This window comes from Ornithorhynchus anatinus, chromosome 4, assembly GCF_004115215.2.
Source record: "Ornithorhynchus anatinus isolate Pmale09 chromosome 4, mOrnAna1.pri.v4, whole genome shotgun sequence".
NCBI lineage: Eukaryota > Metazoa > Chordata > Mammalia > Monotremata > Ornithorhynchidae > Ornithorhynchus > Ornithorhynchus anatinus.
The window spans coordinates 110,971,569-110,995,341 of NC_041731.1; the positions used below are offsets into that span (position 1 = coordinate 110,971,569).

The window sequence follows — 23,773 nt, forward strand, 5'->3', positions numbered from 1 at the left end:
CTGTTCTAAGCGCTGGGGTAGACATAGGGGAATCAGGTTGTCCCACGTGAGGCTCACAGTCTTAATCCCCATTTTACAGATGAGGGAACTGAGGCACAGAGAAGTTAAGTGACTTGCCCACAGTCACACAGCCGACAAGTGGCAGAGCTGGGATTCGAACTCATGAGCCCTGACTCCAAAGCCCGTGCTCTTTCCACTGAGCCACGGGTCCCACATGAGGCTCACAGTCTTAATCCCCATTTTCCAGAAGAGGTAACTGAGGCCCAGAGAAGTGAAGTGACTTGCCCACAGTCACCCAGCTGACAAGTGGCGGATCTGGGATTCGAACCCACGACCTCTGACTCCCAAGCCCGCGCTCTTTCCACTGAGCCACGCTGCTTCTCTGTAGTTTAGAGAAGAAGCTTTCAGTCCGGAGGGATTCCTTTCCTCTGTCATTTGGTTTAGTGTTTGTCTCCCCAGCCAGATCGCCGCCTCCCTGAAATCGGGGATCGCGTCGACTAATGCTGGTGGGCTTCACCAGCCACTGCCTGACCTAGTGGGCTGAGCACAGTCCTGGGAGCCAGAGGACCTGGGTTCTAATTCCGGCTCCACCACTCGTCTGCCACGTGGGTATCTTCTCAGTTTTGTCATCTATAAAATGAAGATTAAATACCTGTTCTCCCTCCCGCTTAGACTGTGAGCGTTATCTTCAGAGGGACTGTGTCTGATGGGATTATCTTGTCTGTACCCCAGTGCTTAATACAGTGCTTGCCGCCTAGTAAACGATTATTATTATTATTATTGTTGTCATTTAGAGAGACTTCGTCTGATGTGATTATCTTGTCTGTACCCCAGTGCTTAATACAGTGCTTGCCGCCTAGTAAACGGTTATTATCATTATTATTATTGTTGTCATTTAGAGTGTGCTGTACTTAGTGCTCAAAAATACTATTAATTGAATGAACTCCCTTAAGCTCAGTTATGGTTAAATTTGACAAGCAAGAAAGCACATTGAGAATTAGACTTCTACAGGGTAGAGTTGATAGACATTTGAATTTTATCTGCCACCTGAAAGTCAGTACTGTCGTGTTACCTTCAGGGACTCTCTGGGATTGCTGAATAGTCTCTCAGGTACTCTATCTGTTTAGATGCAGAAATATAACTTAAGATGCACTTATGTGAAAGTGAGTGGGAATTGCTTTTAAAAATATTGTAACAGCACGTTGGGACTTTCAACTGTGTTTTTATGAGGCCATAAAGAAGCGTATGGCTTTTGGGCACCTTGCTTTATTGTGGAGATTGCCTAGTCTGGCCTGGCGGGATGTAGCAGCTAAGCATAGTCAGTCATACAGTGCTGCCTCCGCGGTGGATTTGAATCCCAGCTTCCCGTGATTTAGTTTTCCACCGTGATTCAATTTTCCAACCATCGGAAAAATCTACCTACCTAAGACGCCGGTCGGAAAAGCCCAGAAAGACTACGTCAAAGCGAACGTACGCCGGGATCCCTTCTTTGGCTGCATTTTGATCATTTTGAGAAGTTGTGATAATGATGGCATTTGATAAGCGTTTACTATGTGCAAAGCACTGTTCTAGGCGCTGGGGAGGATACAAGGTGATCAGGTTGTCCCACGTGGGGCTCACAGTCTTAATCCCCATTTTACAGATGGGGTAACTGAGGCCCAGAGAAGTGAAGTGACTTGCCCACAGTCACCCAGCTGAGAAGTGGCTGAGCCGGGATTCGAACCCATGACCTCTGACTCCCAAGCCCGGGCTCTTTCCACTGAGCCACGCCGCTTTCTGGCCTTGCGGTTGGTTAGTCATCGGGCACAAGTTGGGATTGTAAACAAGTTGAGGATTCCTTTCCTGCCTTTCGCAGCTTAAATCAAACCAAATTTCAGAGGGGTCAATTCCTCTAGACCTCTATTGGTGACAGGGATTTGAAGGATTTGAAAATGCCTCCCGCTGGGTTTGAGAGATGGAAGGAAATCTAGACCCAGAGACTTTTTGTTTGATCATTTAAGGCATTTTTGCATCTCGCTGTCTCTCTAATGGGAGCAGCACATTAGCCATCTGCTTCAAACAGTTGTCATATTGAGTTGCCCAAAGATGATGGAGAAGCAGCGTGGCTCAGTGGAAAGAGCCCGGGCTTGGGAGTCAGAGGTCATGGGTTCTAATCCCGGCTCCGCCGCTCGTCAGCTGGGTGACTTTGGGCAAGTCACTTCACTTCTCTGGGCCTCAGTTCCCTCATCTGGAAAATGGGGGTGAAAACTGAGAGCCCCACGTGGGGCAACCTGATCACCTTGTATCCCCCCAGCGCTTAGAACAGTGCTTCCCACATAGTAAGCGCTGAACAATACCAACATTGTTATTATTATTATAGTGGGAATAATTAGGCGCTGACTGTGTGTCAAGCGATGTACCGAGCATTGGGGTAGATGCAAAATAATCCAATTCCGCCCACCCCCAGGGCTCCCAGTCTAAGGAGGAGGAAGGACAGCTCATTGTGGGCAGGGAATGTGTCTTTTTATTGGGATATTTTACTTCCCAAGAGTTTAGTACAGTGCTTTGCACACAGAAAGTCCTCAGTGAATACGACTGAACGAATGAATGAATGAATCCCCATGTTGTAATAATAATAAAAGTAATGTTGGTATTTAAGCGCTTACTGTGTGCCAAGCACTCTTCTAAGCGCTGGGGTAGAAACAAGGTCATCAGGTTGTCCCACGTAGGGCTCACAGTCTTCATCCTCATTTTTACAGATGAGAGAACTGAGGCACCGAGAAGCGAAGTGACTTGCCCAAGGTCACACAGCTGACGAGCGGCGGAGCCGGGATTAGAACCCATGACCTCGGACTCCCAAGCCCGGGCTCTTTCCCCTAAGCCACGCTGCTTCTCTAAATAATGATGGTATCTGTTAAGCGCTTACTATGTGCCAAGCACTGTTCTAAGCGCTGGGGGAGATGCAAGGTCATCAGAGTGTCCCTCGTGAGGCTCGCGCTTTTTAATCCCCATTTAGATGAAGGAACTGAGACAGAGGAGGAGAAGTGACTTGCCCAAGGTCACACAGCAGACAAGTGGCGATTAGATTAGAACCCAGGTCCTTGGACTCTCAGGCCTGGGCTCTTTCCGCGGAGCCACACCGCTTATCAATTGTGCAGATGTAAAAAAAAATGAAATAAAATCCAGAATACACACCACCAAAAACGTTGGCAGGCGTTCTCATGTTTAGAACCAAAAAAGAAGTCAGAGTGAGCCTAATGGAAATCACATACCGAAGGAAAATTAAACTATCCAGCTTCTCCTTTCAACATTCTTTGACTTGGTATTTGCTGGGGATTCAGTATGGATAACACCGAAAGTATTCTACTCCTAATTAGAAAACTGTATTTTAGCCAGGAAATGAACTTTTATTTAGGAACACGTGGTAATTTGTAGAAAAGTGTTTGATAAGTGAATTAGGCATAAAAAATATAGCATCACCATACAAAGAGGTAGTGAAGTTTTAATAAGATGTAAGGTGATAAGATTAGTTCATTTTTAAAAAAACATTTTGAGGTGTTGATATTTAGATTTAATCGACACACTGGATGCCTTTTATTAAGTGGATTCTTTGTTATTTTTCGAAAAAAATGGAGCCATAAGGGATCCTTTGTTAAACTAAAAACTGCAGATTATTTGAAAGGTCTCTCAAGTGTTTTACAGATTAACAGGAAACATTTTTGTTTGAATTTCTTGTGACTTTAAATCTATCAGTCCTAAGAGAGGATTATGCTATTACTAATTAACATAATCTTCTTTTGGCCTTAAATTGGAAAATTGGGAAAGCAACTAAAAATTAGAATTAATTCCACTTGGGAAACTGGTCCTTTTCTTGTGTGTAATAAGAATAATAATAATAATAATGTTGGTATTTGTTAAGCGCTCACTATGTGCAGAGCACTGTTCTAAGCGCTGGAGTAGATACAGGGGAATCAGGTTGTCCCACGTGAGGCTTACAGTTAATCCCCATTTTACAGATGAGGGAACTGAGGCACAGAGAAGTGAAGTAACATGCCCACAGTCGCACAGATGACGAGTGGCAGAGCCGGGATTCACACCTCTGAACTCTGACTCCCAAGCCCGGGCTCTTTCCACTGAGCCACGCTGCTTCTCTATTACTTGATAAGTGGCCAACAAACCTATTTGAAATAAGGACTTTCTAGGTATAAATCAGATTTTGGGAGTTTTCCGGGCAAATTACATGAATAACCTGTTGGATAAGAAGCTACAGAAGACATTCAGAGGCAATTAAAATCAGTCCTCCGTCCATCCATGTTCTATCCAGAATTTATGCATTCTTAATAATGTTGGTTCCCTCTGTGTTTTTTTTTTTTTGGATGAGCACAAACTGAGACTCTTCCCCCCTAGACGCAAGACACTTATCCTACCTCTTTTATCAGTTTTTCCTTAGTAGGATTCAGGTGACGATGATATCGCAGGAAGAGCAAAACTGAGATTGTTCCATTGTCATGCCTAAAAGTTGCATTAAGAAGGAAATAGTAATTTAGGCAAACGTAATTTGTCATTGTAGATGTGAGGCCAGTCATGTTTTTTATGGGGTCATGGAGTCTGGAGAGAGGGGGAAAGGCGGCTTGAATTTTTCAAATGCATATTTGCCTAACTGAAACTTTTAGGTTAATTTGAGAATACTTTTTTCAGTGAAATGTATAGATTGGAGGGAAGCGCTAATAGCTCTCCCTGATGGAACGTTTAAAAATGCAAAACCATTTCCTATCATAATAGTATCTAGCTATTCAGAACGTCTGCTTGATAATTCTTACTTTCCATAAAATGCATTTGAGCTGCACCAACATGTTCTGCATGCTTTATGAATGGTCTCATTGAAAGTCTTGGAAAATTTCCACTCCGTTCCCCACAGACCCATCCAGTTTGAAAATCCTCCGTTTCAGCCTCGCCTTAATTACAATACTTACCAGTTCTCGGCTAGCTGTTTTGAAGTCGGGTAAAATACCGATTCTGCCAGCACTGTAAAGGGTGCGAGAGAACGCTGTTCACAGCAGGATCTGCACTGTTGCTTAGTTACCCGCCTTGTAAATTTAGAATATCGGGTACTTCAATAACAGCTCACCTTTAAGCTGCTAAATACCTGTCCTGACACATTGTGCTGATTTATGTGTACATTTCACCTGCGTGTTATGGCTTTCATTGTGAGGTGGGAAAGGGTTGTTTTTAGTGGATTTCTGTGATGCGTAAATCAAAAAGTGCACTAAATTGGCCCGTTTTGGAGACGCTCTAGCACAGGTGACATTTGAACTTAACACTCTGCCAAACTCTATTGCCAAGTGTAATGACTACGGACCGACCTGCCAGGGAACTGCGCGGGAAGAGTTACGATATAGGATGCTTGCAAAATTTTATCAGTCCAGTCCTCCATCCTTCCAGCCCCTCCCCGTCCAGTCCATACTTCACCCTGCTATCCAGATCATTTTCCTAAAAAATCTTTCCTTGCATGCCGCCCAGCTCCTCAGAAACCTCCAGTGGCTGGGCCCGTCCAGCTCAGCATGGATAAAATAGAGTAATAAATATACAAATATGCACAAGTGCTGTGGGGAGGGGGAAGAGCAGAGGGAGGGAGTAGGGGGAATGGGGAGGAGAGGAGGGGCAGAGGGAAAGGGAGGGCTCAGTCTGGGCAGGCCTGCTGGAGGAGGTGAGCTCTCAGTAGGGCTTTGAAGAGGGGAAGAGAGTTTGGCAGATGAGGAGGGATTTGAGGAGGCATTAGAAGTTGGCATTAGGAAGTGTACAGGTTGGGTGGTAGTAGGAAATCAGCAAGGTATGGTAGGAGGTAAAGTAGTTCGCCGACCTAAAGCTTATGGTAAGGGGTTTCTGTTTGATGGAGGTGGATGGGCATCCATTTGGAGGTGTTTGGGGAGTGGGGAATTATGCATTGAGGGTGAGGTTTTTTTTGTTTGTTTGCTTTTTGTTTGTTTTTTAAGGAGAATGACCTAGGCAGCTGCAAGAGTTTGGACTGGAGAGGGGAGAAACAGGAGGCAGGGAGGTCAGCAAGGAGGCTAACGCAGACTAGTCAAGGAGAGATGTGGCGATGGATTCTAGAGACGTCGTGAAGTACAACTGACAGGATTTGGTGACGGATTGGATGTGTGGGTTGAGTGGGAGAGAGATGAGTTGAGGATAATGCTATGGTTAAGGGTTATTGACGCAGGGAGGATGGTGTCGTTAGACTTTAACCTCATTGTGGGTAGGGAATGTGTCTGTTATGCTGATTTATTGTACTCTCTCAGCCATTTAGTACAGTGCTCTGCATCGGTAAGCTCTCAGTAAATATGATTGATTGTTGTCGTCTACAATCATAGGAAAGTTTCGGGGAAGACAGAGTTTGGGTGGGAAGATGAGGAATTCTATTTTAGACATGTTAAATTTGAGGGGACGGCGAGACATCCAGGTAGAGATGTGCGGAAGACGAAGAGATGTGAGACTGCAGAAAAGGAGAGAAGTCAGGGCCGGAGTGGTAGATTCGGGAATAATCTGCATAGAGGTGTTTGTTGCGAATGAGTTCTCCAAGGTATTGAGTATAGATGGAGAAGAGAAGGGGATCCGGAAGTGAACTCTGAGGGATCCCCACAGTTGAGGGGCACGGCGGGGGAGGGCAGAGGAACAGTCAGGGGAAGAGACTGAGAAGTAGCAACCAGAGAGACGGGGAAGAACCAAGAAAAGACAGGTTCAGTGAAGGCAAAGTGAGATAATGTTTCTTGGAGAAGAGGGCGGTTCACTGTGGAAGGCAGCCGAGAGGTCATGGTGGATTAGGATGGAGAAGAAACTTTTGGATTTGGCAAGAAGGAGATCATGGTTCACTTAGAGAGGTCAGTTTCTGTGGAGTGAATGGGGCAGAAACCAGATTGCAGGGGGTCGAGGAGAGGAAACGGAGGCAGTGGGTGTACGACCTCTCACTCAAGGACTGTGCAGAGGAATGAAGGAGGGAGATAGCGTGATAACTGAAGGGTGCCACGGTATCAAGAGACGGTCTTATTTTAGGATGGGGAGACGTGGGCATATTTAAAAGGAGTGGGGAAAGGAACACTTGAAGATTGCGGTCAGCGGAATGTTTTGATAAGGTGTGAAGGGATGGGTTCAGAGTTCCGGGCGGAGAATTTGAGAAGAGGTGGGAGATCACCTCTGGAGATAGGAGAGTCGAGGAGGAAGGAGGAACTGGACAGGAGCGGTGGCACATAATAAGCACTTAGTAAGTACAGTGGTTATTATTATTTAATAATAATATGTATTATAATATAATAATATCAATGATTATTATTAATAATAAAATTTATTTGTCGTGATTATGTTGTCGTGTTTTTGTCCGTCTGTCTCCCCCGATCAGACTGTAAGCCCGTCATTGGGCAGGGACTGTCTATATCAGTTGCCAAATTGTCCATTCCAAGCGCTTAGTACAGTGCTGTGCACACAGTAAGCGCTCAATAAATACTACTGAATGAATGAATGAATAATATTACCAAGCAGCAAAAGCACAGAGCCAGCTGGAGCTGAATTTGTTCAACCCGGGAATCTGGCAGGACAGAGTGAGATGTTCTAGTGTTGAACTTTGAGGACATGAAACTTGCAGAAGTGTCTGCAGTTCATTATTCTCTATACTCTTCTGAAAGGTGGAAAAAGCCACGCTCATTTACCGAACTGGTAGGGCAAAGGAGGTAAACTGGACATCGCGGGCCGTGTTGCCGTGATGTGAACTGGTCAGATCCGCTGCTGACTCTTTGGGCTTTAAGCGGAATGGAGGGGAGAGAGAGATGTGGCTTTTCGGGAGCTATACAACTCAAAGATTTAGTTGTGAGGTGCCCATCTGGAAATTTTCACTGCAGGGTTGTTTTTGAATGAATTTCCTTTAATATTCACACATGGTTTGCACTCTGGATCTGTAGTCTCCCTTTCTCCAGGCACATTCATTTTTAAGATGCCTCAATGAGCAGGCGGTTTCACAACTTCCAGCTATTTTTCCTTTTGTTGATTCAGTCTTTTTTATCAATAATATATCCAGAACACCACAAAGCAGCCCTGCATAGCCTTGAACAGATTATTTCTGGGTCCCTGAATTCCAATGTGAAATACTACCACACTGGGATTCATTTAAACATGAAATATCATGGAAAGCGTATCCACATAGGTTGACAGAAATGTAAAACCACGAATCCATATTCATAGTTTACCTTATACATATGTATCACGAGCAATTATTTAGGGAACTCAACTTATATTTTCTATGGAAAGTAAGTGTGCAACGACTTTGATGCTAGTGGTTCTGATTTGGAAATGTTCGCCTGGGAGGGTCAGGTACCTCTTCATAATAATAATAATATATTTGTTAAGCACTTACTATTTGCTAAGCACTGTTCTAAGCGCTGGTGTGGATACAAGCGAATCAGGTTGGCTGCAGTCCCCGTCCCACGTGGGCTGATAGTAAAGTTCCGTCTGAGATTCCAGAAGGAAAAAAGATGGGTGGTTCAGACACATTGATAAAATGAGCAATGCAACATGTTATAAAGATTTATTTCTCTTTATGTCTGTCTTCCCCTCTGTAAGCTCACTGTGGGCAGGAAACAAGGGGCCAACTCTGTTTTATTGTACTCTCCCAAGCACTTAGTATAGGTGCTCTGCCCGCAGTAAGTGCTCAATAAATACCACTGATTGACTGATGTGGGTTAATTAGAAAATTTTTTAAAAGAAAATTTATTCGAGAGTATGTACAGTTGGGATATTAGATTATTGTGGCATAGGTTTATGAGTTTCTGAGTCCATGATTTCTCAGTTTTTTGTATAATCCCACAAAGCTTATTTGCTAAATTTGAACAGCTCCCATGCCTACAAATTCAAACCGTTGGAATAAGAAATGATGTTATGGTTGGTAGGAAAAATATTTTAAAGACATGTAACACAAGTAGCTTGTTAGTTTGCAAATACCCTAACTGCTCTAGGCAATTTTTAAGAAACCCAACCTCTCCGTAGTAAGTTTTTTTGCAGAACTCAAATCGAATTAAATTATTTTCTAGTCTCTATTCATGTGGCTTAATGAGCAAAATGAACTCTGACAATTATGCTTATTTTGGACCTTCAGATCATGCAGTAAGTGCTCAATAAATACAACTCAATGAATTTGAAAATGGAATGTGATAATGTAGAAATCATAGACCTATGCGTCTCCCTTTTCTTTTAATTTTTAAGTAGTGGCATTTTGAGGCAGACCAGTAGTCAATCTAGCCCCTATTTTGGTTCAGCACTGGACACAAAAGACCAATTATTATTATCATTATTATTGTTGTTATTATTGTTTTATTTAAGTGCTTTACTACGTATCAAGCGCTACAGTAGATACGAGTTAATCAAGTCGGACGCAATCCCCATCCCACATAGGGATCACAGTCTGAGGAGGAGGGGGAACGGGTATTGAATCCCTGTTTTATAGTGGAGGGAAATGAGGCGCAGAGAAGTGAAGTGACTTGCCCAAGGTCACACAGCAAGAATTTGGCAGAGCCAGAATTAGAATCCACGTCTTCCGATTCCCGGGCCCGTGCTCTTTCCACTAGGCCATGCTGCCGCTCACTGTGACAGCCATTCTCATTGTTAGAGGTGTAGAGAAGTGAAATGATTGCCCACGTCCCACAGCTGACAAGTGGCAGAGCCAGGATTCAAACCCCTGACCTCTGACTCCCAAGCCCGGGCTCTTTCCACTGAGCCACGCTGCTCACAGTCCCGGTCCCACATGGGGCTCACAGACTTAATCTCCATTTTACAGATGAGGTAACTGAGGCCCAGAGAAGTGAAGTGACTTGTGCGAGGTCACACAGCGGAGAAGCAGTGGAGCTGGGATTTGAACCCATGACCTCTGACTCCTTCATTGGGCAGGGACTCTCTCTATCTCTTGCTGAATTGTACATTCCAAGCGCTTAGTACAGTGCTCTGCACATAGTAAGCGCTCAATAAATACTATTGAATGAATGAAAGGTGTACCACTTTCTTTCTCATTTTTCTTTTTTCTCCTTTTTCCTTCTAATGAAATATCAGCTTCTTGAGCCTTCTAACTACTCCCGCCTTTCCGTCTAACACTCTCTGTGGCCCTCTCATCGAAGAATTGATCCCAACCCGTATTGAACCTTTTACTATTTTCTGCCTGCACCGTGTACATCGTGGACTTCAATTTATTCCGATTTAGTCCTTTAAAACGTGTCGGCTTATTTTGTAGTTTACTTAACTGGCGTCCATTTAGGTAGAACTGGGCAGATTGCAGCATTCCATCCGGGTTTACTCTGAGGACTCCATTTGGAAACTTGGCCTAAAGTTAGAAATCAGCCAAGCCGGTGAACTCGGATCTGATTCTCCAAATTTTCTGTGACTTGCGTCGGTTCAGGTAATATAAATAAGGAGCGGCTGTAGTAGTGAGCGAGGAATTTAAAAAAGTAATAGTGGGTAATATGAAAATCTCCCTTCTGGAGTAACAGATGAGCCTGGGGTGGGGTGCCCTTAGACGCGAGAACTTTGGTGTGGGAGTTGATGAAAGCGATAGTGTTTTGTGTAGCTTCAGTCTGCCCTGCGGTGAGCGAATTGGCAGGCAGGAGGCCAGCGCGTCGTGAAGGGTATGCGAGCAAAGAGATTTTCTTGACGACAAGCAGCACGGCGTAGTGGGTGGAACACGGGTCTGGGAGTCAGAAGGTCATGGGTTCTAATCCCGGCTCCGCCATTTGCCTGCTGTCTGACCTTGGGCAAGTCACTTCACTTCTCTGTGCCTCAGTTCCCTCATCTGTAAAATAGGGATTAAGACTGTGAACCTCACATGGGACAAACTGATTACTCTGTATCTACCCCAGCGCTTAGAACAGTGCTCTGCACATAGTAAGTGCTTAACAAATACCAACATTATTATTATTATTATTATAATAGTGGGAATGGGGATTGAGACTGTGACCCCTACATGGTGCAGGGACTGTGTCCAGCCTGATTTGCATGTATCCACACCAGCGCTTAATACAGTGCCTGGCACATAGTAAGAGCTTTAATAATAATAATAATGATGTTGGTATTTGTTAAGCGCTTACTATGTGCCGAGCACTGTTCTAAGCGCTGGGGTAGACATAGGGGAATCAGGTTGTCCCACGTGGGGCTCACAGTCTTAATCCCCATTTTACAGATGAGGGAACTGAGGCACAGAGAAGTTAAGTGACTTGCCCACAGTCACACAGCCGACAAGTGGCAGAGCTGGGATTCGAACTCATGAGCCCTGACTCCAAAGCCCGTGCTCTTTCCACTGAGCCACGCTGCTTCTCTGCTGCTTCTTTACAAATACCATTCTTCTTCTTATTACCTCTAGGACTAGTGATGGTCAGGGAGCTACCAAGGTAGCTGCTGGAGTGTTGCCCTAAGTTTTACCGCTATTTTTCAGGATTACTGTGGGCCTTTTGACCTTGATTAACCTCCTAAGTGGTTCTTCAGTCAAGAGCCTTCATCACTTTATCATCAGTAGGCAGAATCAAGACCAGAACTAACATCTCCTAGGTCTCCGAGCAATGGTCTTTTCATAGAGAAGCAGCGTGGCTCAGTGGAAAGAGCCCAGGCTTGGGAGTCAGAGGTCACGGGTTCTAATCCCGGCTCCGCCACCATTCAGCTGTGCGACTTTGGGCAAGTCATTTAACTTCTCTGTGCCTCAGTTACCTCATCTGTAAAATGGGGATTAAAACTGTGAGCCCCACGTGGGACAACCTGATCACCTTGTATTCCCTCCAGTGCTTAGAACAGTGCTTCGCACGTAATAAGTGTTTAACAAATGCCGTCATTATTATTACTATTATTGGATCAGCAGCGGGGCACAATTAAATAATGATGCACTGCTTACAGCCTAGAAAATAAGCGAAGCTGTGCTATTGCAAACCAGTTAGTATCATGTCTATATAGCCCAGTACAATGTCTCCAACTGTCACACCAAAGGATGCTGAGCTCCTCATCTTCCCTCCCAAGCCCGGTCCTCTCCCTGACTTCCCTGTCACCGTGGACGGTACGACCATCCTTCCCGTCTCTCGGGCCCACAACCTCGGTGTCATCTTTGACTCGGCTCTCTCATTCACCCCACACATCCGATCCGTTACCAAAACCTGCCGGCCTGACCTTTACAATATGGCCAAGATCCGCCCTTTCCTCTCCACCCAAACGGCTACTTTACTGCTGCTGGCTCTCGTAATATCCCGGCTAGACTACTGTGTCAGCCTGCTCTCCGATCTCCCTTCCTCCTCTCTCTCCCCGCTTCACTCTATTCTTCACTCCATTGCCTGGCTCATCTTCCTGCAGAAACGCTCTGGGCATATCACTCCCCTTCTTAAAAACCTCCAGTGGTTGCCTATCGACCTCCGCACGAAACAAAAACTTCTCACTCTAGGCTTCAAAGCTCTCCATCACCTTGCCCCCTCCTACCTCTCCTCCCTTCTCTCTTTCTACCGCCCACCCCGCACGCTCCGCTCCTCTGCCGCCCACCTCCTCGCCGTCCCTCGGTCTCGCCTATCCCGCCGTCGACCCCTGGGCCGCGTCCTCCCGCGGTCCTGGAATGCCCTCCCTCCTCACCTCCGCCAAACTAATTCTCTTCCCCTCTTCAAAACCCTACTTAGAGCTCACCTCCTCCAAGGGGCCTTCCCAGACTGAGCTCCCTTTTTCCCTCTGCTCCCTCTACCCCCCCTTCACCTCTCCGCAGCTAAACCCTCTTCTCCCCCCTTTCTCTCTGCTCCTCCTCCTCTCCCGTCCCATCCCCTCAGCACTGTACTCGTCCACTCAACTGTATATATCTTCATCACCCTATTTATTTTGTTTAATGAGATGTACATCACCCTGATTCTATGTATTTGCTATTGTTTTAATGAGATGTTCTTCCCCTTGACTCTATTTATTGCCAAAGCCTCATTTTCCCCTTTTCCCTCTGCTCCTCCACCTCTCCCTTCCCATCCCCACAGCACCGTACTCGTCCGCTCAACTGTATATATTTTCGTTACCCTATTTATTTTGTTAATGAATTGTACATCGCCTTGATTCTATTTAGTTGCCATTGTTTTTACGAGATGTTCTTCCCCTTGACGCTGTTTAGTGCCATTGTTCTCGTCTGTCCGTCTCCCCCGATTAGACTGTAAGCCCGTCAAACGGCAGGGACTGTCTCTATCTGTTGCCGACTTGTTCATCCCAAGCGCTTAGTACAGTGCTCTGCACATAGTAAGCGCTCAATAAATACTATTGAATGAATGAATGAATGAATTGTCTGTCTGTCCCCCCGATTAGACTATAAGCCCGTCAAAGGGCAGGGACTGTCTCTATCTGTTACCGATTTGTACATTCCAAGCGCTTAGTACAGTGCTCTGCACATAGTAAGCGCTCAATAAATACTATTGAATGAATGAATAAGTGCCGGTAGAAACAGTGAGATGATGATAATAATATTGATGGTATTTGTTAAGCGCTTACTCTGTGCCAAGCACTGTTCTGAGCACTGGGATGATTACTGTCATGGCTCGGCGTGTGCTTTCTAACATCCCTCTGAGCCGTGAACCTATCCAAGTCCTTCTTGAACCTACTGGTATTCCGTCACCAAATTCTACCTTTTTTGGAAACGTATCCTTTTGTTTGCCTTGGACTTCCAAGCTTCATTGAACCTCCCTACTCCTAAGATTCACTCCATCCAACATCATCATCATCTAGACTGTAAGCTCCTTTTTTTTTAATGGTACTTGCTAAGCACTTAAAGTGCCAGGCACTGTACTGAGTACTGGAGTAGATACATGATAATCATGTTGGACACAGTCCTTGTCCAACACAGGCTCAAAGTCACCGATGCCTGTTTACTTGTATTGATGTCTGTCTCCTGGCCTCTAATAATAATAATGCTGGTATTTGTTAAGTGCTTACTATGTGCCAAGCACTCGTCAAAGCGCTGGGGTAGATACAAGGTCATCAGTTTGTCCCAAGTGGGGCTCACAGTTTTAATCCCCATTTTCCAGATGAGCTCACCGAGGCACATAGAAGTCAAGTGACTTGCCCAAAGTCACACAGCTGACAACTGGCGGAGCCGGGATTAGAACCCACGACCTCGGACTCCCAAGCCCGGGCTCCTTCCACTGAGCCACGTTGCTTCAGACTGTGAGCCCAGTTTGGGCAGGGATTGTCTCTCTCTGTTGCTGTATTGTACTCTCCAAGTGATTAGTACAGTGCTCTGCACACAGTAAGCGCTCAGTAAATATGATTGAATGAATGAGTGAACGTGGGTAGGGAACATGCATACCAACCCTGTTATGTCGTACTCCCCTAAACACTTATCACAGTGCTCTGCACACAGTAAGCACTCAGTAAATACTGTTGAATGATCATTAATAATATGTGGGTGTCTACTGTGTGCAGAGCACTGTATTAAGCGTCTGGGTGGTAAAACGGTGGATATGACCCCTGCCCTCTGGAGGCTTGCAGTCTAGCGAGGGAGACAATAAAATAATTACAGGTAGCTGAAAAAAGAAAAAGCATGTGCATATGTAACTTAGTGCATATGTAATAGGGTATGCTTGTATCCACCCCAGCACTGGCACAGAGTAAGCATTTAACAAATACTATTACCATTATTATGATTATTATTGTGGAACTTTTTGAACTCCTAAGTGGTTGAGAGGACACGAGTGGATAGGTAGTGTCGAAGCGGCATGTGAAGAGGATATAACTTGGATGATTAGTAATTAATTGAAGATTTTTAGCGCATTATGGGCAGGGAACGTGCCTGTTATTTGTGTTGTAACTCTCCCAAATTCTTAACACAGTGTTCTGCACATAGGAAGCACTCAATAAGTATGTTGATGGGAAGACCACCTGGAAGAGATGCTATTTCAGGAAGATTGGGGGTGGGGAGAGCTATGATCTGGCAGATTTAAAGGTCGGGGGAGGTGGATCTAGGCTGGAAGAAGGGATTGAGCAAGAGGTTGGTGAGGATGTGAGTGAGGACACCCCATATGATCAATTTTCAGCTCCTGTCTTTCTTGATTGGAGCCCTAACCTCTTCAGTCTGTCTGGGAAAAGCCGCTCTCTCCCTCGATCATTTCTGTTTTCTGTCTGGGTACCTTAGACTCGTTTAGAATATATTGAGCATTCATTAAAAATTCATAAAAGTACAAACTTTAAATTTTAATCGTCGAAACAACCGGTGCTGTCAGCAATAAACAGTCTGTGTTGCCGCCTCACACTGTTAAATTTAGCGTTTTATGCCTGAGCCAGCTGGAAAAACGTGTGGATTCTGTGTGAATGAGTCTTTCGACATTTCTTGGCTTTTGTAAGTTCTGTTCTGTTCACAGTTCTGTTTCCTCTGGTTCGGGGCACCTCCTTCCTGACCCCGATTTTTTTTTTGTTTTTGAGGGGGCTGGGGGATTAAGTCCTTACTGGGTGCAAGGCAGTGTTCTAAGTGCTGGGGTAGATACAGAGTAATCAGATTGGACCCAACCTATATCCCAAATGGGATTCGGGGTCTTAATCCCCATTTTAGAGATGAGGTGACTGAGCCCCAGAGAAGTGAAGTGACTTGCCTAAACTCACAGTGCAGACAGGCGGCAGGGCCGGGATTAGAACCCAGGTTCTGTGCCCATTTGCAGAGCCTTACAAAATATTCTAACAGAATCATTCGACAGTAAAACAGTGTCTTCTTTTTTTGTGTCAGCTCTCCACGTGGGCAGGGATTGTACCTACCTACTCTATTATATTGTACTCTCACGAGGGCTTCATTCAGTTCAATCGTTCATTCAATTCAGTCCTACTTATTGAGTGTCTACTGTTTGTAAAGCACTGTGTTTAGTGCTTGGGCTTGGTGTCAGCCAGATGTCGAGCTATGAATTCTCCAGCCTCTACCACAGCTTTCCTGTACACTTCCTCCCGGTATTTGGAGTTTCTTCATGCTTTTATGATTGTATAGCTTTTAATAGTAATGCGGTAAAATAACAACCAGTGGTGATGGTGGTAATAATAATAATAATGTTAAGTGCTTACTACGTGGCAAACTCTGTACTAAATACTGAGGTCAATACAAGATAATCAGGTCCCACGTGGGCATCACGGTCAAAGTAGGAGGACAAAACAGGTATCGAATCCCCATTTTGCACATGAGGGAACTGAGCCTCAGAGAGAATATTAAGTGACGTGCCCGAGGTCATTCATTCATTCAGTCGTATTTATTGAGTGCTTACTGTGTGCAGAGCACTGTACTAAGCATTTGGAAAGTCCAATTCAGCAGTAAACAATCCCTGCCCACACTGGGCTTACAGTCTAGAAGGGAAGAGACAGATATCAAAACAAGTAAGCAGCCTTCAATATAAATAGAATTATAGCTGTGTACATATATACACAAGTGCTGTGGGGCGGGGAGAGGGGGTTAGAGCAAAGGGAGCGAGATGGGACAATGCGGGGGCGAGGTGAGGAAAAGGGGTTTAGTCTGGGAAGGCCTCTTGGAGGAGGTGAGCCTTCAGTAGGGCTTTGAAAGGGGAAAGTGTGATTGTCGGATGTGAGGAAGGAGGGCGTTCCAGGCCGGAGGTAGGATGCGGGCCAGGGGTCGACGGCGGGACAGGTGAGAACGAGGCACAGTGAGAAGGTTAGCGCCAGAGGTGCGGAGTGTGCGGGCAGGGATGTAGAAGGGAGGTGAGGTAAGAAGGGGCAAGGTGATGGAGAGCTCTGAAGCCAATAGTGAGGAGTTTTTATTTGATAGGGAAGTTGATAGGCAACTACTGGAGATTTTTGAGGAGGGAGTTGACATGCCCAGAACGTTACTGTAGAAAGATAATCCGGGCAGCAGAGTGAGTATGGACTGAAGTGGGGAGAGGCAGGAGATTGGGAAAACAGAAAGGAGGCTGATGCAGTAATCCCGTCGGGATAGGATGAGTGACTGTACTAAGGTGGTAGTGGTTTGGTTGGAGAGGAAAGGGCAGATCTTGGCGATTTTGTGAAGGTGAGGCCGGCAGGCTCTGGTGACGGATTGGCTGTGTGGGATGAATGAGAGAGCGGAGTCAAGAATGACACCAAGGTTGCGAGCTTGTGAGACGGAAAGGACGGTCGTGCCGTCCCAAGTGACAGGAAAGCCAAGGAGAAGACAGGGGTTTGGGAGGGAAGATAAGGAGCTCAGTCTTGGATGTGTTGAGTTTTAGGTGGCGGGCAGACATCCAGGTGGAGATGTCTTGGAGGCAGGAGGAGATGTGAGCCTGGAGGGAGGGAGAGAGAACATGGGAGGAGATATAGATTTGGGTGTCATCCACATAGAGATGATAGTTGAAGCCATGGGAGCAAACGAGTTCACCGAGGGAGTGAATGTAGATTGGGGAATAGAAAGGGACCAAGAACTGACCCTTGAGGGAACCCTAGAGTTAGGGGATGGGAGGGGAGGAGGAGCCCGCGAAGGAAACTGAGAATGACCGGCCAGAGAGGTAAGAGGAGAGCCAGGAGAGGACGGAGTCGGTGAAGCAAAGGTTGGGTAACGTTTTGAGGAGAAGGTCCGCGGTGTCAAAGGCAGCCGAGAGGTCGAGGAGGATTGGGATGGAGTAGGAGCCGTTGGATTTGGCAAGAAGGAGGTCACGGGTGACCTTTGAGAGGGCGGTTTCAGTGAAGTGGAAGGGGCGGAAGCCAAACTGGAGGGGGTCCAGGAGAGAGTTGGAGGAGAGGAATTCGAGAGAGCGAGCTTAGATGACTCGCCCCAGGGGTCACTCGACAGACCAGTGGCGGGGCTGGGATTTAGAGTTTGGGTCGCAGTGGGGATATCTAACAATTTGTATGGGAAATTGCCAGTCTTGGTGGTTCTCTCCAAAGCATCTGTCCCTTAACCCCATCATTCCCTGTGAGTAATCGAGTCAGCTAGTACATGGTAGCCAAAATGACGGTGCTTCCAAACATTGAAAGTAATGGAAATACTCCAGTGACAGCCACTTGAAGCCAGTAAGTGAACCTGCACATTTTTAGTGTGTAGGTGGGTCCCGGGCACCCTGGAGGCCAAGAAAGAGAGACTGACGCCTTTCTGGTACCCAGCCTTTCTTCCAAGTAGCAAATGGAGGTTTTTGAAGGAAAGAACAGTCAAGGATTTTAGCAGTGTAAACCATTTCAGCTGAGGGTTGTGGGTTAGAAATTAGCACAAATGAAATTAGCCGGGTGGAGGGGTCTAGATATCCAGTATGTCAAACTAGATGAAAAGCTGCTAGAGAGGTGGTGTGGCCTAGTGGAAAGAGAACCGACGTGGGGATCAGAGGTCCCGGGCTCTAATCCAGGCTCTGCCAGTTGCCTGCAGTGTGACCTTGGACAAGTCATTTCACTTCTCAGTGCCTCAGTTACCACGTGTGTTCTTTGTACTTAAACTGTGAGTGCCATGTGGGACCTGATTATCTTTTATTTACCTCAGCACTTAGTACAGTGCTTGGCATATAAGAGCTTAACGAATGCTATTCTTATTAATAATAATAATGTTGGTATTTGTTAAGCACGTACTATGTGCAGAGCACTCTTCTAAGCATTGGGGGTACATACAGGGTAATCAGATTGTCCTACATAAGGCTCACAGTTAATCCCCATTTTACAGATGAGGAAACTGAGGCACAGAGAAGTTAAGTGACTTGCCCACAGTCACACAGCCGACAAGTGGCAGAGCCGGGATTCGAATCCATGACCTCTGACTCCCGAGCCTGGGCTCTTTCCACAGAGCCATGCTGCTTCTCTTGTTGTTGCTGTTGTTGTTATCATCATTACGAAGCATTCCTCCAAATATATTAAACGTCTCTCTGAACATGCTGTCTTTTACAAATTTGAAGTTTCAGTGGGAAAAGCACAATGAAGAATTCACTGGAAATCTTCTTAGTTGATTAAAAGCATTTATTGCTCTTTATTTCCTCTCAGGTATTTCAAAACCTAGATGAGAAGCTACGCAGATAGTCTCTGAAAAATAAACACAGGGAGTTTTGTCTCTAAAGGTTTTTTGCATCCATTAGATTTCTCTGGGTATCTTTGAGTGAAAATGCTTTTGTACTCTCCTAAACCTTACTTCAAACTCGATCGTGGTAAAATTAATATTCCTAGAAAGAAAATATTTCCATTTGGACTTGGCATACAATAGTATCTTCCTTTTATATGGGTGTAAACACTGAATTTCTGGCTTGTATAAAATTGAAACCTTAATGTTTTTGTTACAGAAACCAAAGCAGAAAGATTGGCATCCTCCTGGTGGATTTATTCTTGGACTCTGGGCCTTAATCATCATGGTCTTCTTCAAGACCTATGGAATCAAGCATATGAAATATGTCTTCTAGATCTGCTGTATGGGAGGCGAGACCATCGACTAATATATTAAATTTCATCTGGGATGAAATTTGGTCCCAGTAACTGATCTTCGTTTGTATATTGTATCTGGGTGCCCTGGGAAAAAATAAAGATACCTTCAGTCTCTTGCGTTGTTTGATTTTTAAAACTTAATTATAATGCCCTTGATGATTCATGCTTTAAGTATTTTTTTTTGTCAGACTCTGTATTGGGCAACAGTGTGGCAAAAAAGTCAGTCTCAAAGGCTTTCCTTCTCCTGTCTCCCCGTCCAGGCAATACTCGACTCTGTTGCCTGGATCATTTTTCTAAAATATCACCTGGTGCGTGATTTCCCACTCCTCAAATACGGCCGATGGTTGCCCATCTATCGCCATATCAGAAACCTGTGACGATGGACTTTAAATTTATCCATCGTCTCTCTCTTTTGTTGCTCTCCCAGTTCATATGCTTCACTCCCCTCTAGCCAACCTTACCCATTGTGCTTCACTCTCACCTCTTTCACTTCCGACTCTGGCCCACACTCTCCCTCCTGTCTAGACCTCCTCCTGCTTTGAATCCAGCAGATCACTACCCTCTCCCTCTTCAAAGCCCTCCTGAAATCATATCTCCTCCAAGAAGTCTTCCCTGATTAATCTCTCGTATCCCTCCCCCATTTCTCCATCTTATTACCACTTCAGGATTTCCATATTCATTCATTCATTCATTCAGTAGTATTTATTGAGCTCTTACTATGTGCAGAGCACTGTACTAAACGCTTGGAATGGACACTTTGGCAACAGATAGAGACCATCCCTGCCCAGTGACGGGCTCACAGTCTAAACAGGGAGACAGAAAAGCAAAACAGAACAAAACAAGACATCATCAAGATAAATAGGATCAAGGAGATATACACCTCATTAACAAAATAAGTAGGGTAATAAATATATATAAATGAGCACAGTGCTGAGGGGAGGGGAAGTGGGGGAGGAGTAGAGGGAAAGGGGGCTCAGTCTGGGAAGGCCTCTTGGAGGATGTGAGCTCTCAGTAGGGCTTTGAAGAAGGGAAAAGAGTTATTTTGGCAGAGGTGAGGAGGGAGGTCGTTCCAGGACAGCGGGAGGACGTGGCCCAGGGGTCGACGGCGGGATAGGCGAGAACGGGGGACGGAGAGGAGGTGGGCGGCAGAACGGAGCCTACGGGGTTGGCAGCAGAAAGAGAAGGGAGGGGAGGTAGGAGGGGGCAAGGTGATGGAGAGCCTTGAAGCCTAGAGTGAGAAGTTTTGGTTTCGTGCGGAGGTCGATAGGCAACCACTGGAGGTTTTTGAAGAGAGGAGTCACATGCCCACAGCATTTCTAAACTTGATTCCATATCACCTAATCACTCTGTTTCTTCCCTTCACCTGATATTTACTTTTGTTTCTGCCTTCCCCACTAGATTGTAAGCTTCATGAGGATAGGGGTCATGAATACTGACTGTTATTTTTTCCCAAGCAACTTACTACAATGCTCTGCACTTAATAGTTGTTATTTATCGATTGACTTGAACTGGTAATGTCTCCCCATGAATCACACTTGTGATATTCTTTGTTTTTTAAGAATATAGGAAAGATAGTTGTAATTCAGAACCTTATTTAAAATGTCACTTTAATCGATAAAAACTTAAGTTACTTTTCAGATGCCTGGCATGACATATTGAAAACCTGCTCTACTGAAACAAAAATACTGTAGGGAATATTGATTTTTTCACGAGTTAACTACTACTTTCTAGATCAGTTTCTTTACCTAGAGTAGTTTGGTATATTATGAATCCTGAGAATTGAGCCCCTCATGGAAGTGACTGGAATCTATATGATTGTTTTTGTGCATCAAAGTGGTAAAAGGTTAAAATAACTGATAATGATTGAAAAATAACCTGATTAGATCACAGCTGAGTCAAAGAGGATGGTGAACATGATACCCTTCAGCTCTAATGAAAGGTTATGAACGTCCATGAGTGGGAAAAATTGAACTGAAACTTAAGTCATTTATTTTAATACGGAGAAAATATCTAGATGGCAAGAGCTGTTGGAGTAACACAGTAACTCTTGATGGGTCCCATTTGTTGATTCAAAACCTAACCGGATTCAAAACCTAACCTAAACCTAATGTTTTATAGATATAATACCGTACCAGTAGGGGCTTAGAAAGTGGTTATTTTTATATCCAGCTTATGATTTTCAGTTTTTAGTTTCAGAGCTAAAACAGATTTTTAGCTTCCGAAGTGTGTATTTGTAAATATGTGTATATATCTATATATGTATATATATAGCTTGCCATCTACCCCATTGCTTTGTTCAGTGCCTAACACAGAGTAAATGCTTAACACATACCAAAAAAACCAAAAAAAAACCCAAACCACGGACCTAAAAATAAAATACAGGTCAATTCATTTTAGCGGTACCTTTTTTAAGCAGGAAAAATATATTGTTGTCTACTTTAAGCTTTTTTTAGTTTGGAAGAAACTGCATAGTATTATGTACTTCCGTGACATTCTGATCATTTGGGCAAGCTAAATAGTTGGACCCAGTCCCTGCATGGGTCTCACATTCTCAATCCCCATTTTACAGATGAGGTAACTGAGGGACTGAGAAAGTGATTTGCCCACTATCACACAGCAGACAAGTGGCAGAATTGGGTTTAGAACCCAGGTCTTTCTGACTCCCAGCCCTGTACTCTATCCACTAGGCCGTGCAGCTTCTCAAATTATGTCTCTTTACCTCTCAGGGTTGTTTATTTGTTCATCATCCTATTTTACTGGGAAGCAAAGACAGATCTAGGGATCGCAATGGAGACTGACATTTGGGTAAAGGTGGAAAGGGATACAAAAAAAGAGGCAAAGTAGTTTGGATTTAGAACATGATTTGAGGTTTTCATTTGCCTTTGATACAAGAGATCAAGAAACCACTAGATCTAAATAACAAAAATAATATATGCGTTTGTGAATTTCATCATCTTCATATATAATCTCAGGGATTTGAAATGATAGTTCCCATAGCAAGTATAACTCGTCTTGGCTCTACTTACTGAGAATTTTCTACTGTGGTTTAGGCTGTTAACATTTCCTTCATATTGCATGCAGGGTAGTAGAATTACAGTTGCTTTGGGAATCATCATTTGAAGTTTTGGACCTGTGTGATTCTAAAATTTTAATAAAAAATGTTGCATTAACATAATTTGGCTTTTTTTGAGCAATTGATTGTGACTTAAATGCAGATCAGTTGAGGAGGGCTCTAATTGGAATTGATTTTTTTCACCTAGTGGGATATAGGGCAAGATACACATGTTAACATTTGATATTATTTGAGTGGGGAAGACTGTGCTGTGGGGTGGCGCATTTTTTAAATATTTTGCTACATGTGGATTGCCCCTTCTTGAATTGGCCCATATTTTATGAGATTGGTTGGATAAATTTTTAAGAAGATTGTCCTATGTATTATGGGTGTCTACATCTAAACCAATTTTCCCCCGCAATAGATGTAAATGCCTTGTGGGCAGAGCTCATGTCTACCGAGTTGCAGAGCTCTTGTCTACCGACTTTATCGTAACCTCCCAAGCACTTAGGATTCGTTCATTCAATTGTATTTACTGAGCGCTTACTGTGTGCAGAGCACTCTACTAAGCACTTGGAAAGTACAATTCAGCAACAAAAACAGTAAGTACTCCATAAATGCTACTGATCGATTGGTTTCCATATATCCAAGAGAAGTGACTGGGAATTCAGATAAAGGGGACTGTACTGAGTCCATTTCAATATTTTTAGGAGCCTACTGTGTGTTGAGCACTGTACTAGACGTGTGAGGAACATACAAAAGAAGTAAAAGACACAACCCCTGAGGAAGCAACGTGGCCTAGTGGATAAACAATGGGCGTGGGAATCAGAAGTTCCTGGGTTCTAATCCTGGAACCACTTGCCTGCTGTGTGACCTCGGACAAGTCACTTAACCTCTCTGTGCCTTAGTTACCTCATCTGTAAAGTGGGGATTGTGACTGAATCTCATGTGGGACATGGACTGTGTCCATCCTGATTAATTTGTATCCAACCCAGTGCTTAGTATGGTGTCTGGCACATAGTAAGTACTTAAAAAATACCATTAAAAAGCTTAAAGTCTAGAGGAGAAGAGAGTAGAAATAAATCGATGACTATGTAGCAGTTGAGGGGGCAATAGATATGAATAATTAGTATGTGATTTGTATTGAGCAGGAGAAAGAATGAGCTGTGGTTATTCTTTGTAGGTAATGGAACAGTGAATATTTATTGGTGAAAAAAAAATTACATAAAATATTATTGGTTAAAAAATGCTAATTTGGAATCCATTAATTCATTCAATCGTATTTATTGAGCACTTACTCTGTGCAGAACACTGTCCTGAGTGCTTGGAAAGTGCAGTACAGCAATGAAAAGAGACAGTCCCTGCCCACAC

General features: G+C 44.4%; 1 protein-coding gene across 1 annotated transcript in view; it reads left to right on the top strand.

The window, feature by feature from the left end:
- The window catches only part of PIGK (phosphatidylinositol glycan anchor biosynthesis class K), a 156,603-nt gene extending 137,139 nt beyond the window's left edge, over positions 1–19,464 (top strand). Inside the window, 1 exon segment of the mRNA XM_039911978.1 lies at positions 19,212–19,464. Within this exon segment, the coding sequence (XP_039767912.1) occupies positions 19,212–19,328 (117 nt within the window). The 3' untranslated portion in view covers positions 19,329–19,464.
- Positions 19,465–23,773: the final 4,309 nt, after the last annotated feature.